The sequence below is a fragment of the Cherax quadricarinatus genome, chromosome 4, assembly GCF_038502225.1.
Source record: "Cherax quadricarinatus isolate ZL_2023a chromosome 4, ASM3850222v1, whole genome shotgun sequence".
Lineage (NCBI taxonomy): Eukaryota > Metazoa > Arthropoda > Malacostraca > Decapoda > Parastacidae > Cherax > Cherax quadricarinatus.
Window position 1 is genome coordinate 16,231,164 of NC_091295.1, and position 18,983 is coordinate 16,250,146.

At 40.0% G+C, this 18,983-nt stretch overlaps 1 protein-coding gene across 4 annotated transcripts in view; it reads right to left on the reverse strand.

Moving 5' to 3' along the window:
* The window catches only part of LOC128684186 (WD repeat-containing protein 55 homolog), a 123,287-nt gene that overhangs the window by 66,182 nt on the left and 38,122 nt on the right, over positions 1-18,983 (reverse strand). For all 4 annotated transcript variants that reach the window (XM_070094788.1, XM_070094797.1, XM_070094789.1 and 1 more), the window contains 2 exons: positions 18,519-18,703; positions 16,736-17,153 (listed from right to left, as the gene is read on the reverse strand). In XM_070094788.1, coding sequence (XP_069950889.1) covers positions 16,736-17,153; positions 18,519-18,703 — 603 coding nt within the window. The remainder of the gene's footprint in view (positions 1-16,735; positions 17,154-18,518; positions 18,704-18,983) is intronic.

The following is an 18,983-nucleotide window of genomic DNA, read 5'->3' on the forward strand; positions in this document are numbered from 1 at the left end:
AAAGCCTCTTTCCATTTGTTATGGTAGGGCACACGTTGTCTGCCAACCTCGTTCAAAACATTAACATGAACGGCCAACATGGAGGAGGAGGTAAAGGAGGTTGTGAGTGCTATGGGCTTCGACATCCAAGGTAATTTACACATGTCACTATGTATCATAATTATACTTATGTGTACCTGCACTTAAATAACCTTACTGATCAGATGTATGAGTGGTAAATAGGAGTGGAAACAAATTGTTTTTAGGTTTTGATGTGTTGTTAGTGTTCTAGCAAGGTAACATTTATGAAGGGATTCAGGAAAACTGGTTAGGAGGTAGGAGGTACAATGCCTGGGCTCTGAAGGAAGGGTGGATGGGTGAGGATGTTGCAATTTAAAGGGTCATCTGAACTGTAATGCTGATGCCTTTCCAGCAAGACAGTGATTGAATGAGTGACAGCAAAAGTGTTTTTCTCTATGGGTCATCCTACCTTGGTGGGAGATGGCAGGAGTGTTAAAAAAAAATAGGGAGGTGACAGTCACTATGGTTCATCAAACCCGACACAAAGTTTTTCTTCATACTTCAAAAAGTTTTATTCTGTATTTGGGTTATAAACTACATAGGCATCATACCACCAGCACTAAATTACATAGAATGAAACCTCATCTGGAGAGTACAGAACTAAGCACTTAACACTAAGACTGGAAAGTCACAACCTGTTTTCTAGGTGCTTTAAAAACCAAACTGTTAGAAAGCTATCAGCCAGGATGTATGGACAGAGAATCTCTTATAACAGACCCTAAGCAAAACAATACATCCTGATAAGGGCTGGCTTAAGCTCACCTCCTGCTAGGCAGAAAGATCCTTCTCATTACATACATACCCAGTTAAACTAAAATTCAAAATGCAACAGACAAAGCAACCTTATATTAATTATATACAGTATAAGCAAACACATGCAGTACAGATTCATCAGTGTCAGGGCTTAACCTTACACTGGTTCACTCTTGGATAGCACACAACTAAAAAAAAAAAAAGAGCACTGAAAGAGTAGATATACTTTCCAACCTCAGCTATTATTTTCCTCGAGCAAATTGACACATGAAAATAACCAAGGTAGACAAGCATGAGGCAGATAAGCATTTACTGTAACATCAACATATGATGCCAAACCTGTAAGACTGATACACAGTGGACCCTCGGGTAACAGTGGCATCGGCTAATGCCAAAATCAGATAGCGGCACATTTTTGCAGCAAAATATTGGCTCGGCTAACACCCAAGAACTCGATTAAGGCCATTAGTCCCAACATGTCCGCGCAGCATGAGCGGGCACGGCCACTCCATGACTCAGTGTACAGCCAGTGTGCCACTGTTTGCAAGCCAGGGAGGGCGATACATTTAGTACGGTGGACCCTCAACCAATAATGACATTGATTAACAATAAAAATCGGGTAATGATGCATTTTTGTGAAAAAATAATGGCTAGAGCAATGATGAAAAACTTGGGTATGGACATCTGTCCCGAATGCGTCCGCCTGTCCATCCAGCCTGAGCACCTCAGCTGCCCTGTCTTCAGCTAGTTTATAAGCCAGTGTGGACAGTTCCATGCATACATTTGATACATTTTGTTTTCCACTGTTTTTAGTGCTTGTAACTGCTAAATAAGCCACCATGGGCCCAAAGAAAGTTTCTAGTGCTTCTAGTGGTAAAAAGGGCGAGGTCTACTATTGAATTGAAAAAAAAAAAGATGATTGCAAAGCACAAAAGTGGAGTGCATGCCTCCGAGCTGGCCAGGTTGTATAACAAAGCCTAACAGAAAGGCAATCAAGGAAGCTGTTGTTGCGAAAGGTGCAAGTATGTTTTCAAAACAGAAATCGCAAATACTCGAAGATGTGGAGAGACTGTTGTTGGTGTGGATAAACGACAAATAATTACAGTGGTCCCTCAATTATCGTCCTTAATCCATTCCTGGAAGTGGGACTATTATCGAAATCGGCGATTTTCGAATCAATTTTCCCCATAAGAAATAATGTAAATCCAATTAATTCGTTCCAGACACCCAGAAGTATCAACAACAGTTTTTTTTTTACCTAAAAGATAGATTTACATGCACAAAAGAATGAACATTCAACATGACAGTTACCTTTATTGAAGGCTGTTGTTGATGAATGGAAGACAGGGAGGAGGAGAGAGGGAAGAGAGGTTATTGTTTGGAAGGGGAATCCCCCTCCATAAGGACTCTAGGTCACTTCAGGGGTCACTTCCCTAGCATAAATATAGATTTACATGCAGAAAAGAATGCCGAATAAATGTAAAGCACTAATAAAATGTATAAATGAACATTGGTAATAGGGATAGTTGATGAGTGGAACGGTCTGCCTAGTAGGGTGATCAAAGCTAAAACATTGGGTAGTTTCAAATTTAGGTTGGATAAATACAAGAGTGAGAGGGGTTGGATTTGAGTCCGACTTGCACCTGAGTTTATTGCTTGGGTAGCATTTGTTCTGTTAGTGGGTTGAATTTGTGAAGGACCAGCCTAGTATGGGCCAGCAGGCCTACTGCAGTGCTCCTCCTTTCTTATGTTCTTATTGAAGACTTGTTTGTGTGAGGGAGGGATGGTAAGTTTATTGTTGGAGAATATCAACTCTACGGCTTATTTATCTATCACAATTCAACTAATATGACATAATAAACAATATTAATAACATAGAAACATGGAATATACTCTAGAATGAATAAAATAAGTCATTACGTATGTCACAAGAGGTGTTTTGTGTTGTGTTGTTGTTGGGTATATAAGGGCCACTGAGAGTAAGCCATCCATAATGGTGGTGAAGCAGCAGCTGAGGCAGAGGTGTTTTCTGTAGCCCTATATAACTCCAACAACATTGGAGGAGTTGGTAGAATCGCTGAATCACTAAAGAAGGAACCCTCTACCACCATCACTACGACCTTCTACCCTATTACAACTGTTACCACCATCACTACTACCTTCTACCACCATCACTACCACCATCCACTATTGCAACTGCTTCCACTCTACCACCACCACTTTTGTATTTTTCTACAAACTTTTCCATAAATTATATGTGTTTTTCACATTCTTTACCAAAGGGCTGGCACTAGAAGCTTTCTTTGGAGCCAAGGTAGCTTATTTAGCACTTGCAAGCACTAAAATCAATGGAATATTATGAAATATTTCATAGGAGTAAGTGAGGGAACCGTCACTCACTGTTAAACAATGGCACACTGGCTGGGAAGACAGGTCCAGGCGGCTCAGAGCATGAGTACGCGTCCCAGACGCAGGACGATTAGTGAGTTAACAGACCATTTGCGAGCCAATGTTTAGACAAAATAATGGGACTATTTCCGAAATGGACGACTTTCAGGCCGGATGATTATTGAGGGACCACTGTATCAGGATATATTGTTTCTCAGTCAATAATATGTGAAAAGGCAAGGCAGTTGCATGCGAATCTCACTAAGAAAATGCCTGGAACTAGTGGTGCTGTTAGTGAATTTAAGGCCAGCAAGGGTTGGTTTGAGAGATTTAACCCCTTCAGGGTCCAAGGCCAAAATCTGAAGTGGTGCCCCAGTGTCCAAGAATTTAAAAAAAAAAAAAAAAATTATTTTTTCTTATGAAATGGTAGAGAATCTTTTTGTGAAGGTAATAAAATAAAAAAGTACTAAATTTGATGGAAAATTGATGAAATTATGCTCTCGCGAATTTTGATGTGTCAGCAATATTTACGAATCGGCGATTTTGCCGACTTTGACTCCCATTTTAGGCCAATTACATTATTCCAGTCAACCAAATTCTTAGCTATTTCACTAGTATTACTTCTATTCTATCGATTGAGCACAAGAAATCGCCAAGTCAACTGTTTCAACCACAAAATAAAGTGATCGGAAATTGGTAATTTGGCCAATTTAACACAAAGTTCAAAATATGGTCCAGAATAAACAATGTAGGTATTCCTGGCACTAAACTAACATTTTCTCTGTTCATTAGTTACGTTTTGAGGCTTTACAAATAAATTCCATTTTGATTTTTTATTCACATAATGAATTTTTATTCACACCAAAAAATAGAAGATTTACTGTTATGCAATATTGTAATAATTGTATAAATATCACCACCACATTTGTGAATGTGTATTAGACCCACCATCTGATGTGTATTAGATGTGTGAGGTCGTTTGTTTACTCTTGAACATCGGCAAAAATTTAACATTTCTGCTACTTGGAGCTCAGTTTCAAGCCATTTCCAGTGCTAAAACAAATCAAAATCATCTCTATTTCTATAATATGTCTTCCATTCTATAAAATGAGACCAAGAAATCGCAAATACAACTATAAAAAACATACAAAAAAGCACTGCTAAGTTGCTGTTTTAATCGAAAATCACAGTCTCGGTTCTTTTTCTCTCATTATACACAGTGTGCTGCAGGATTTGTTTTATGTGGTGCACACATACCACATAGATGTATTCTCTCATATCTAGGCCCAAATGTACCACTCACAGTTTATCAGAGTGAGCTGAGCTCATGGCGTAGATCTACGGTTTGGACCCTGAACATAAAGCCGTAGATCTACGGGACAGACCCTGAAAGGGTTAAGAATTGTAGTGGCATATACACAGTGTGACAAGGCATGGTGAGGCTGCCAGTTGTGACAAAAAGCGGCTGAAAAATATGTGCAGGAATTCAAGGAGTACATAGACACTGAAAAATTAAAACTCCAACAAGTGTTCAATTGTGGCAAAACAGGCCTGTTTTGGAAGAAAAGGCCAAACAGGACCTACATTACTCAGGAGGAAAAAGCACTCCCAGGACACAAGCCTATGAAAAATAGGCTAACTCTAATGTTTTCTAGCAATGCTAGTAGGGATTGCAAAGTGAAACCTCTAATTGTGTATCACTGTGAAACTCCCGAAGTGTTCAAGAAAAACAGTGTCGTCAAGGCTAATTTGTGTGTGATGTGGAGGGTAAACAGTAAGGCATGGGTCACTAGGGACATTTTCCATGACTGGTTCTATCGTGTGTTTGGCCCCACTGTGAGAAAATACCTCCTGGAAAATAAATTGGACCTCAAGTGCCTCCTGGTATTAGACAATGCTCCTGCTCATCCTCCAGACTTGCCAGAGTGAATTGTGGGGGAGTTGAGCTTCATCAAAATTTAGTTTTTGCCTCCTAATACCACTCCTCTCCTCCAGTTCATGGACCAGCAGGTCATTTCAAATTTCAAAAAACTATACACCAAAGCAGTGTTTCAAAAGTGCTTTGAAGTGACCTCAGACACAGAACTGACCCTAAGAGACTTTTGGAAAGATCACTTTAGTATCCTCAGCTGCATAAACCTTACAGGTAAGGCTTGGGAGGGAGTGACTTGCAGGACTTGAAACTCTGCTTGGAGGAAATTGTGGCCACAAGGTGTACAAGAGAGGGATTTTGAAGGGTTTGGGGCAGACTCTCAGGAGCCTATTCCAGTTGTGGACTCTATTGTGTCACTGGGGAAGTCCATGGGGTTGAAGGTTAGTGGGGAGGATGTGGAAGAGTTGGTGGAGGACAACAATGAAGAACTAACCACTGATGAGCTGCAAGAGCATCTGCAACAGCAAGAGACCACAACTGAGGAAATTGCTTCAGAGGAGGGGAGAGAGAGATGGAGGAAGTTGCCTTCTTCAATGTTAGTTAGTTTAATATCTTTCTTATGCACCCCATACCCATCCTGTGGGCGGTAGTCAAAAGATTACAAAGGTACATAATGGGTCCAGGGACTGGACCCCAAAGTTATGATAACTGAACTAGTTACAAAGGTAATGAACTCCAGGTAGATCTGGTCACAATCATGGCAAGTTATAAAGGTAATGAATCAGCCTCATTCCTATACATGGTTACAGTCATGAACAAATTACAAAGTAATGAACCACTGATACGTCCACACCTGGTCACAATTGTAATGAGTTATAAATACAAATATTAAGTGGGTCACACACCTACACGAGCACGCGCGCACACAGACATATGCACACAAGCATACAAATACAGTGGACCCTCAACCAGCGATATTAATCCGTTCCTGAGAGCTCATCGTTAATCAAAATAATCGTTAGTCAAGTTAATTTTCCCCATAAGAAATAATGGAAATCAAATTAATAAGTGCAAGACACCCCAAAGTATTGAAAAAAAAAAATTTTACCACATGAAATATTAATTTTAATATACACAAACTGAAGAAGACATGCACAGTTACATGACACTTACCTTTATTGAAGATCTGGTGATGATTGATGGGATGGGAGGAGGGGAGACCGTTGATCTTGTTAGTGAACATCAAAATGGTATACAATACCGACAGGTATTGTATACCATTGTTAGTGTTTAGAAGGGGAATACCTTGTTAGTGTTTAGAAGGGGAATCCCCTTCCATTAGCACTTGAGGTAGCAAGTCTTTTTCTGGGGTTACTTCCCTTGTTCTTTTAATGCCACTAGGACCAGCTTCAGAGTCACTGGACTTCTGTCGCACAACACAGCTGTGGATAGAGGCCTGTACCTCTCGTTCCTTTATCCTAAAGTGTTTCACAACATTGTCAGTGTAATAGTCACCAGCACGGCTTGCAATAGCTGTGTTAGGGTGATTTTCATCAAAAAAGGTTTGCACTTTAAGCCACATTGCACACATTTCCTTAATCTTCGAAGTAGGCAACTTCTTCAATTTCTCTCTCCCCTCCTCCGAAGCAGTTTCCTCAGGTGTGGCCTCTTACTGTTGAAGATGATCTAGCAGCTCATCAGTGGTTTGTTCTTCATTGTCCTCCTCCACCAACTCTTCCACATCCTCCCCACTAACCTCACCAATATGAGCACTAGTTCCAGGCATTTTTTCCTGTTCACCTGGGTGTTAGTCAACTGTTGTGGGTCGCATCCTGGGGGACAAGATTAAGGACCCCCAATGGAAATAAGTTAGACAGTCCTTGATGATGCACTGACTTTCTTGGGTTATCCTGGGTGGCTAACCCTCCGGGGTTAATCGTTTCTCGGTAATTGTTTCACGTTAAGCCACACCAACAACACTCTCTCCACATCTTCGAGTAATACAGCTGATGGTGGTGTAGCAACAACAACAGCTGACTGTGGTGCAGCAGCAGCTGCACCTTTGGCAAGAACAGCTTCCTTGATTGCCGTTTTCTTACCCACAATAGTAGCGATGGTTGATTGGGGTTTATTATACAACCTGACCAGCTCAGAGACACGCACTCCACTTTCATACTTAGCAATGATCTCTTTCTTCATCTCCATAGTAATTCTCACCCTTTTTGCTGTAGGGTTGGCACTAGAAGCTTTCTTGGGGCCCATGGTGACTTATTTTACAGGTGCAATCACTACAAAGGCTGTGATAATATGAAATGTTCCAGTTGTTGTATGTTTGGAAGTGACCACGGTGGCTGGCTGGCTTGTAAACACTGACACCCAAGGGACAAGTGAGGCGCGCTCAGGCCAAAGTGGACGCGTATGGTACGGAACGAATAGCGCTGGTCGGGTTTTTAAGCGCTAGTTGAGGCAAAATTTTTGCGTTTAAATGTATCGCTAGTCAGATTTATCGTTAATCGATGCCATCGCTGGTTAAGGGTCCACTGTATATGCATACACACAAGCACTCACACCCACACACGCACACACACACACATGCACACACACACACACACACACACACACACACACACACACACACACACACACACACACACACACACACACACACACACACACACACACACACTCCCACACACACACTCCCACACACACACCCCAACACCCACCCACCCACGCACATGCACACGCACACGCGCACACACACACACACACACATGGTAATGCATTATTTACAGCTAGCAAAGTCAGGGTATTTCTCCAGAATGGTCTGTAATATACCACTGTGAATAAAATACTTTGCCATTTCTTGAACATTTCTGAGTGAGTTGTTTCTAAATTCATTAATCTGATCACACTCCAGTACATAATGATGCAAGGTGTGACAATAGTCCATCTGGCAAGGTTTACATTTTGTTTGGTCTACATCTGGTGGTGGTGATTTAACCTGCCAAAGATACTTGTAACCCAGCCGGAGCCGGGCGGTAGTGACATCCAAGAGTCTGCTTATCTTGTTGGATGCACCATAGAATTTGTGCATGGGGCTCAACAACAGTTAACCATCTCAGACCACTAATTACCCAACAAAAGGCTGCAGTTAGAATGATAACAAATTCTCACTACAGGCAGCACACTCCACCAATATTCAATACACTAAACCTACTCACCATACAAAACATCCATACTTATTACTGCACCTATTACATACATAGAACACTTAACTCTGATATTAACCCTCCCCTCAAACATCTCCTTGCCAACCTCAACAGAACACATGACCATAACACAAGACACAGATCACTCTTTGATGTTCCTCGTGTTCATCTCACAATATGCAAAAACTCAATGCACATAAAAGGCCCTAAAATCTGGAATTCATTACCTGTAAATATAAAAGAAACACTACCTGTTTATAAGTTCAAGTCTCTACTCAAAGATCACTTACTCACCCAAAACCAAATAAATACTGAATAACTGAACCTTATAAATTGTATATCTTAAATGTTTCTCACAATTATATCACATAAATGTTAAACCTAAAACCCAATCTAACTTTATTATTTTTTAAATACACTACCTAACAGAATCCTTCATATGACCTGTCTTTGTAATACTCACTTGTGCTTTATAGTAATCTGTTTACATTAATGTTTTATCACTGACTTCATCATTGCTTAGTTAATCTTAAGTTAATTTTAAGCCAGCCCGTAATGCTATGCATAGTATAAGTGGCTTTGGCATACTGCTCTTATCTGTATTTTTTTGTACCTCTGTATGTGTGCACAAATTTATAATAAATAAAAAATAAATAAATAGATATGTGGCTCCTCCTGCATGATGGAATGATGATAGATGGACTGACTTGTGTCAGTCTCCCTAAGTCTTAAGTCAATAAAGTTCATTTGAAGTTCTTTTCGTATTATTGTTCTCAAACTGCTAACTGACAACCCAAGATTGTAATCTACCCCCTCTTTAAAAGCATACAGCTTAGCCAATTTATCAGTTCCATCATGCATCTGAAGACCAATGTGAGATGGAATCCACAGCTTATCCGTATTGCATCTATGCCTGTCATTATTTGTGGTTGTCTCAGACTCCCTTAGTGCTTTACAAGCTATACAGAAATTTGATACACCTCACCCCTTAGTCCTCCGTATCCAACTTTGGCTACACTGCATCTTTACCAAGCATAAAGATATTGTTTTATGTTGGGTCCCTGGTCATGTTGACGTACAGGGGAATGAACAGGCAGACACTGCTGCGCGGTCAGCAGTACATGACCTACCAGTTTCATATAGAGGTATTCCATTTACAGACTATTTTGCTGCAATAGCTACCCACCTTCACATCCGTTGGCAACAATGTTGGTCTACTCTGCTCGGTAACAAACTTCAATCTATTAAACCGAGTATAGGTTACTGGCCGTCTTCTTGTCGCCAGTGTCGAGGTTGGGAGACTACTCTCTCCCGTCTTCGCATTGGCCATACTCGTCTTACTCTTGGATATCTCATGGAGAGGCACCCTGCTCCTCTCTGTGAGAACTGTCAGGTTCCATTATCAGTCAGCCACATTCTGTTAGACTGCCCACTATCAACGAGCACGCAGAATTTACCTCCGTCGTCGTCTTCGCTCCGCTGCTCTCTCTTTACCTTCCCTTCTCGCTGATGGACCCACCTTTCATCCGGACTCTCTTATTGACTTTTTGACAACAGCTGACTTACTTCACAAACTCTGATACCTTCAGCCATTTCTACCTCAATCTCTTGCTACCCTCTACCCCCGCACTATCCCCTGCCCCGCTGTTTTCTATAACCTACTGATCATCCCTCCCCCCTTCTGCCGCCCAATACACTCGCTTCCTTCCCTACCCTGCAGCGCTGTATAGCCCTTGTGGCTTAGCGTTTCTTTTTTATTATAATAATAACAATAATCTTGTTTATTCTGGACCCTATTTGGAAATTGGCATCTTTTGAAATTTGTGTGAAATTGGCAAAATTGCTAAATTCTGACCACTGTATTGGATAGCTGAAATCGGTAAATGGGTGGTTTCTTGCACTCATTCGATAGAAAAAATGGAGTTCTAGCGAAATATTCATGATTTTTGTCGACAAGTACAGTGGAATTGGCCGAAAATAGGGCTCAAAGTGGGCAAAATCGCCAATGTGTAAACATCATCGAGACCGCTAACTTCGCGAGAGCATAATTCCGTAAGTTTTCCATCAAATTTCATACTTTTGGTGTCATTATGATCGGGAAAAGATTCTCTATCTTTTCATAAGAAAAAATAATTTTTTTTTTTTTGAAATTTGGGCAACCCTGAGAACAAGTTTCTGAGAGAGCCTGTCGACCCTGAGAGGGTTAAGTAAGTTTATTCAGGTATACACAAATACATCTACATAGATTATCATAAATAGCAGCATATGTGTAAATTACCTAGGATAACCCAAGTCAGAGTGACTTATTTCCATTGGGCTCCTTTTATATTAACTGTATATACTGTATTTACTTTTATACTTACACTTTTATATTTACACTTACCTTGGAGGAGATGTTAGTTTAAGTAGTTAGTTTGATGGAGGAGAGGTTTAGGGTGGTGCAAGACAGCAGGCCAGCGTATGGTCATTGGCCCTATACACATCCAACAACATTGGAGAGTTACTTTCCTGTCGTTTTTCTATTGCTTACTTGCTTAACTTACTTGCTACACTGTTAATTCTACACTTTATTGCTGGCTGGCACTATAGCCTTTATCGATACCTGCTGCTTTAGTATCATACATATCGTAGAATCACTGAATCACTGCAGAAGGCACATTCTCCCCTCTCTCTTCCTCCTCCACTTTCGTACTTTGCTGTGAGTTTTTTCTTGAGTTTTATTGTGTTTCTTTCATTCTTTACCACAGGGCTGGCACTAGAAGCTTTCTTTGGGCCCATGGTGGCTTATTTAGCAGTTACAAGCACTAAAAACAATGGAATAATCCAGTGGACCATCGACCAACGATTTTAATCCATTCCAGAGAGTTTGTCCTTAGCCGAATTTATTGTTAGCCGAATTAATTTTCCCCATAAGAAATAATGGAAGTCCAATTAATCTGTTCCAGACACCCAAAAGTATGAATTTTTTTTTTTCACATGAAATATACATTTTCCTACACAGAAAACAATGATACATGCACATATACTACATGAAGAATAAATGACACTTACCTTTATTGAAGATTTATTGATGAGTGATGAGATGGGAGGAGGGCAGAGGATGGAGGAGTTTACAATTGTTTGGAAGGGGAATCCCCTTCCATAAGGACTTTAGGTACCAAGTCCTTTTCTGGGGTTACTTCCCTTCTTTTTTTAATGCTACTGGGAACAACTTGACAGTCACTGGACCTCTGTTGCACCAAAAATCTGTCCATAGAGCTCTGTATCTGGCATTCCTTAAATGATTTTCCTAAAATGGGCCACAACATTGTCTTTGTAAAAGTCACCAGCACAGCTTGCAATAGCTGTGTCAGGGTGATTTTCTTCCATAAAGGCTTGCACCTTTGTCCACATTGTAAAATTTCCTTAATCATTGAAGTAGTAGTCTTCATAACAGTAAATCTTTTATTTTTTTGTGAGAATAAAAATTCAAAGTGGAAAGCAAAAGAAATGTAAGAGGGGCCTGGAGACGTGACTAATGAACAGAGAAAATGTTATTTTAGTGTCAGGAATGTCTGTCTTGTTTATTCTGGACCCTGTTTGGAAATTGGCATCTTTTGAAATTTGTGTGAAATTGGCAAAATAGCTAATTTCTGACCACTTTATTGGATAGTTGAAATCAGTAAATGTGTGGTTTCTTGTACTCATTCGATAGGAAAAATGGAGTTCTAGTGAAATAGTTATAATTTTTGTCGATTAGTACACTGGAATTGGCCGAAAATAGGGCTCAAATTGGGCGTAAACATCGTCGAGACCACTAACTTCGTGAGAGCATAATTCCGTAAGTTTTCCATCAAATTTCATACTTTTGGTGTCATTATGATCAAGAAAAGATTTTCTATATTTTCATAAAAAAAAAAATTTCCCCAAAAATTTTCGACCCTGAGAATAAGTTTAGGAGAGAGCCTCTCGACCCTGAAAGGGTTAATGCCACTAGGACCAGCTTGAGAGTCACTGGACCCTGTCTCACAAAATAACTGTCCAAAGTGCTCCAATTCTGGCGTCTCTTTAAGATTTCCCTGAAGTGGGACAGGATTTTGTCACTAAACATGTTGCAGATATGGCTCGTTTCAGTTTTGTCAGGGTGGTACTTCTCGACAAAACTTTGCACTTCATTCCACTTTGCACAAATGATCATAATCAATGAAGAAGGCACTCCTTCACTCCCTCTTCCTCCTCTTCTGAAGCAAATTCCTCAGCTGCAGTCTGTTGCTGTTCAAGTTGAAGTTATTGCAGCTCTTCAGTGGTAAGCTCTTCCCTGTGGTCCTTGCCACTCACCTCCAACCCCAGTGACTTCCCCAGTGCCACAATAGAATCCACAGGGTTGGCAGGGTCAGGATCAGCCTCAAACCCTTCAAAATCATTCTCTAGGACACAATCTGGCCACAGTTTTCTCCAAACAGAGTTTGAAGTCCTGGAAGTCATTCCCTCCCAAGCCTTATCTATAAGGCTTATCAGTGGAGGATAGTGAAGTTATTCCTCCATAACTAGCCTTAGGGTCAACTGAGTGTCTGAGGTCACTTCAAAGCACTTTTGAAACACTGCTTTTGTGTAGAGTTTTTTGAAGTTAGAAATGACCTGCTGGTCCATGGGCTGGAGGAGAGGAGTGATGTTAGGAGGCAAAAACTTCACTGTGATGAAACTTAAGTCCCTAAACACTTGGTCTTGCAAGTCTGGAGGATGTGCAGGAGCACTGTCCAGTAACAGGAGGCACTAGAGTGGCAATTTCTTTTCCAGGAGGTATTTTTTCACATTTGGGCCAAACACATCATTAAACCAATCATTGAAAATTTGCCTTGTGACCCATGCCTTATGATTAGCTTTCCACATCACACACAATCTATTCTTCATGACTATTTTTCTTGAACACTCTGGGATTTTCTGAGTGATACACTAGTAAAGGCTTCACTTTGAAATCTCCACTAGCATTACCACACAACAAAAGAGTAAGCCTGTCTTTCATAGGCTTGTCTCCTGGCAGTGCCTTTTCCTCCTGGGTATTGTAGGTCCTGTTTGGCATTTTCTTCCAAAATAGGCCTGTTTCGTCACAACTGAACATTTGTTGGGGTTCAAATCCTTCAGCCTTTACATAGTCCTGGAATTCGTTAACATACTTTTCAGCCGCACATTTGTCAGAACGTGCAGCCTCACCATGCCTTACAACACTGCGTATGCCACTACACTTCTTAAATCTATCAAACCACAAATACCACCTGGTGGTTCACACTTACACTCGCTCACCCATTTGACCATAAACAGAAATATCAATCTCAATCTCAAAATAATGAATCTTAACTAGTCATACGTTGGCCTGTGATACTCCAATACTGAAACTATGTATAGTGCCAAAACAAAAGCATTCACATTGCTAAACTCACAAACTAGTATTTAGTCACTTAGCCATAATACCAACTTACCTCATAATTTTGTAATATTTTAAACTTAAGATTTAATCTAAGTCTGCCCAAAATGCCTAGCCATGCTAGGTGTTCTAGTGGTACACTCTGTAATTATTATTTTACTACATGTAAACCACACAATAACCAAATTCTGTAAACTCAGCATTGTAATCCTTATAGAGAATAAACTTCGAATTTGAATTTGAATTTGAATTTGCTGGCCCAAAATTCACAAACTGCAGCACTTGTTCCAGGCATTTTCTTTGCAAGATCCTCATGCAATTGCCTTGCCTTCTCACAAATATTCGACTCCACAACACCGTCTCCCATTAATTCTTTTTCCTTAATCCACAATAATAATAACTTTTCCATCTCTTCCAATATTGGTGGCCTTTGTTTATTTAGAAAAGTTACTCCTTTTGCAACATTAGCATCATTGATTTGTTCTTTCTTTGCCTGGATGGAGGTAATTGTTGATTTATTCTTGCTGTACATCCTGGCAAGTTCCAGCACCCTCATACCACTCTCATATTTTTCAATCACTTCACGCCTAAATTCCATGGTGTTTCTTATTTTCTTTATCACAGGAATTTTCTTTGGAGCCATGGTTATTTATTTCACAATTGCACTGAAAAATAACACAAACTACAATGGTAAATAAGCGAAATGTTTGGATGTATGAGCAGAAGCTTCCTCAGCCACCGAGAGACACAGCCAAACTGACGAGCAAGCGGCCCCAGCTGGAGGACGGATGCATCCCAAACGGCTGATCACCGAATTAATGACCAATAACCAGGTGCCGAAAAAATGGCCGATGACCGAGTTGGCCAATAACAGAAGCGGCCGATAACCAGGGGTCCAGTGTACTTCCTTTCTTTGATGTACATGTCCACTGCTCAGATATAGGTTCTGCTTTTACTGTGTATTGCAAACCTATGCAGAGTGGCATGTACATTCACTACTTTTCTTATCATGCTTCCTCTGCCAAGAAAAGTTTTCTTATTTCTTTCTTTCTCCATTCTCTCTGTAGTTGTAACCCTCAGTTTCTCTGCAGTTGTGACCCTCAGTTCCTTGAATTGGAAATTTTCACTTTCCATAATTCATTCTCTCGTCTTGGCTACCGTTCCCATTTCATAAACTCTACCTTCTCACATGCTAAATGGACTTTCTTCTCTCCCAAACTCTCTACTCCTGGGAAATCTCCTGTTTTCTGCCTTCCCTATATTTCCAGTCTTTCTAATCTCAACAACTCTCTCTGTTCCCTAGAGATCAAACTTACTTTGCACCAGACTAACACTCTTCGCACCAATGTAATTCATATCTCTCCTTCTGCTATAGATGCTCCTGGTGTCTACTTTATTTCATGTTCCTCTTGTCCTCTTCAGTACTTTGGAGAAACTGGCCACTCTTTTACTGATAGACTCTATGATCACAAAATAGTGTTAGGCTTGCCAACACCAACAATGCTCTTTTCTGTCTTGTCAGAGATCACAGTCATCTTATTGACTGGTTTTCTGCTAAAACTGTCCACCCTACTTCTAACTCTCACAGTTGCTGTCTGGTTGAATCCTCCCTTATACACAATTTTCCTTGTATGAATCTTAATTCTGGCTTGGTCTCTGTAGATGCCTTCCTTTCCCATTACATTGTAAAATGCTCCAGACTTCAGAACACCCGTGACCTAACCTGATTCTTTTCTCTCCTCTTTCTACCTCTTCCCCTTTCTTTTTCTCCTTTTTCTTGTTTAGGTTTTTTCTTCTGCCTTGGGTGTTTGTGTTTGGTCCTTTATTCTCCCCCCCCCCCAGCTGTGTTTTTGGTCTTACCCCTGGTGGACCCTTAGCTCTCCTGCAGTGCTCCTCTTTCTCAGCCTTTGACTGACTCCACTATTACTACCTCTCTCTCTACTTCCTTTACTACTACCTCTTTTGTCCCGTCCCTGTCAGCTGGTCTATACGTATGTACTGCCTCCTCTTCTGTTAGTGTGACTTTGTCAGTGGTCCAAGTTGGAATGAAACATTGTCATAAGCTCCTCTCTCCTATGTGTGGGTTATTAGTGCATTGTTCCAGTCACAGTATTGTGCCTTTTTGTTCTTCATGATACTCTTTAAGTAACTTGTTCTCTTGAGGCTAAGAAATACTGTGCTCTAACAGCTCCATTCAAAGCATGCAAAACTGCAAACCTGGAGAATGTGCAAAGAACCTTCACTGCTCACATAAATTATGTGCAAAGAACCTTCACTGCTCACATAAATTATGTGCAAAGAACCTTCACTGCTCACATAAATTATGTGCAAAGAACCTTCACTGCTCACATAAATTATGTGCAAAGAACCTTCACTGCTCACATAAATTATGTGCAAAGAACCTTCACTGCTCACATAAATTCAACTAAGCACCTAAATTACATGGAATGTTTGAAGCCCCTTGATCTGTACTCCTTGGAAGGCAGGCAAGAGATGTACAATATAATCTACAAGTGGAAAATTCTAGAGGGACTGGCTCAAAATCTGCTCACACAAATTGGCAGATGATACAAAATACTCCCAATGAAACAAAAGGGTGCAATGAGAACACTAAGGGAAAACTTGATAAGTAAAGAAACCAAGACTTTTCAACATCCTCCCTTCATACATAAGGGGGATTACCAAGAGAACCCTGGCTGTCTTCAAGGAACTGGATAAATTTTTAAATCAGCAACTGATCAGCTGTGCTGTGATACTTATGTTAGACTTTGTGTAGTTAGCACCAACAACCTGGTTGATCAGGATATCCAGTGGGAGGCCTGGTCTAGGACTGGACCACAAAGGTGTTGACCCTTGGAATACATTCCAGGTATTCTACAGTTAGAGCCTAATCCAACATATTTCTCAGTTTACAGTACTAGTTCTTTATAACCCAAGATACTGAATAAGTTCATCTCCTATGCATCTAAGCATCCTAAATGTTTTTGTAAATCTTTAGCTGTATGTAATACAAATACATTATATAAAACACAGTACAGTATTAAGTACCTGAGTCTCTAATGCCTTTCCACGGATATTGAATCCTGCAATGGATCCATCATTCACTGATGCAACTAGAAACTTATTCTGTTCGTCTGTAATTAGTGATGTCACTGTTTGTTCTCCACACTTAAAATCAAATATAGGTTTCTTCTTGCGCAAATCCCAAATTTTTACTGTCCCATCGTCATCCCCAGATGCACACATAAATTCATCTATTGGGAGGAAACTGAATACAGAGGATTCATGGGCATCTTTTATGTGCTGTCTGATAGCAGAATTTTGGGTGTCGATGACAGCCAGAGATTTATCTTTACTGATGGTATAGAGAACAGTGCCATCATCATTGTAGCAAACAGCCCGACAAGCCTTCTTGTGATGGGACAATCGAGCCACTTCTTCAACACTATCTTGGCTATACCGATATCTGTGTGGAATAAGAAAATGAGGTGAGACAAGATAACTGAACGTTTGAGGACTGGAGAACCAATGCAATGTACAAATTAAAATAGAGTTTTCATTTGTTTCTCTTGCAGTGTCATATACAGTAGAGATGCAGAACTCCATTAAATACTTTTCCTAATACAGTGGTATCCCGAGTTCCGAACAGCTCCCAACTCGAACAATTATGTAAGTGTATTATTGCAAGTGCTTTTGTAAGTATATTTTTGAGGGCCTGAAATGGACTAATCTAATTTACATTATTCCTCATGGGAATAAATTCGTTCGGTAATGGCACTCAAACAGCCTTCTGGAACGAAATATGGCCAAAACTTGGGGTACCACTGTAAAACAATATTCGTTACTTTATTTAATTCACAATAAACATTGATTTTTGTCAATCTAACCCCAAAGTGAAGAGGGTTATGTCATGAGCCAAGAGAAAGCCCTGCCTGATATTATATGAGTTCACATTATTACAGAGCTATAATTCAAGTATCCTCAACTTTTGATCTAAATTTTTTAACTTAAATCAATAATTTTTTTTTTTAACAAGTCGGCTGTCTCCCACCGAGGCAGGGTGACCCAAAAAGAAAGAAAATCCCCAAAAAGAAAATACTTTCATCATCATTCAACACTTTCACCTCACTCACACATAATCACTGTTTTTGCAGAGGTGCTCAGAATACAACAGTTTAGAAGTACAGTGGACCCCCGCATAACGATCACCTCCGAATGCGACCAATTATGTAAGTGTATTTATGTAAGTGCGTTTGTACGTGTATGTTTGGGGGTCTGAAATGGACTAATCTACTTCACAATATTCCTTATGGGAACAAATTCGGTCAGTACTGGCACCTGAACATACTTCTGGAGTGAAAAAATATCGTTAACCGGGGGTCCACTGTATATATGTATCAAGATACATAACATATCCCTCCAAACTGTCAATATCCCAAACCCCTCCTTTAAAGCGCAGGCATTGTACTTCCCACAATTAAATGTGTAAAACAGTACAATTACGATAAAATACTGACATCACCTGTAAAAATCACTAATGGTCTTCCTGCCAATTTATTTTTATATTTTTAAGTATGGTTTGTGCCAGAATCCCATTCATGATCTACTGGGCTGTAGCACCTAACATGGATTGTGCTGCAAGCACCAACAACTTGATTGATCAGGCCAGCAACCAAGAAGCCTAGTCTAAGACCAGACCAAGGAGGCAATACCCATCAGATCAAACAACTGGTAGAATCCATTTATGCATAGAGATTTCATTACTATGCTTGCCTGAAGTTCTACACCGAGAAACAAATTAAAAAAAAAAAAAAAGATGCAAGATGCTTACATCATGACCTCTCCATCCATGGTTGCGGTAGACAGTAATTCAACACTTGGATGAAAACAGATGTCCACAATTCCTGAGTCAGCTTCTAGATCAGGAGGATGTTCTCTTTGTGCTTCAATTGAGGGTTTGACTCCAAATATTTCCTCTATAGTGGCTTCTACTTCAGAACTTAAAGAACTGTCACTCTGGTTTAAAGAATAACAAAAAAAAAAAGTCAAACTTCTAAAGCTAAAAAAGAAATGAGATATTATTTGTTAATTAAATTAAGTGTACCTTTGACTCTCTTCAAACAGCATTCAACAAAAGCCCTCCTGTACTGTTATTCCCCAACATCAAGAAAATCTGTACTTATTTTTTCTTAGAGTAGCATATACGGTTAATCTCTTTGAATGTCTGTGGAGTATTAAGATTTCCTTTAGATATTTATTTCTTGTAGCTCTGGTGGATGTCTCTCTACAAAGACTT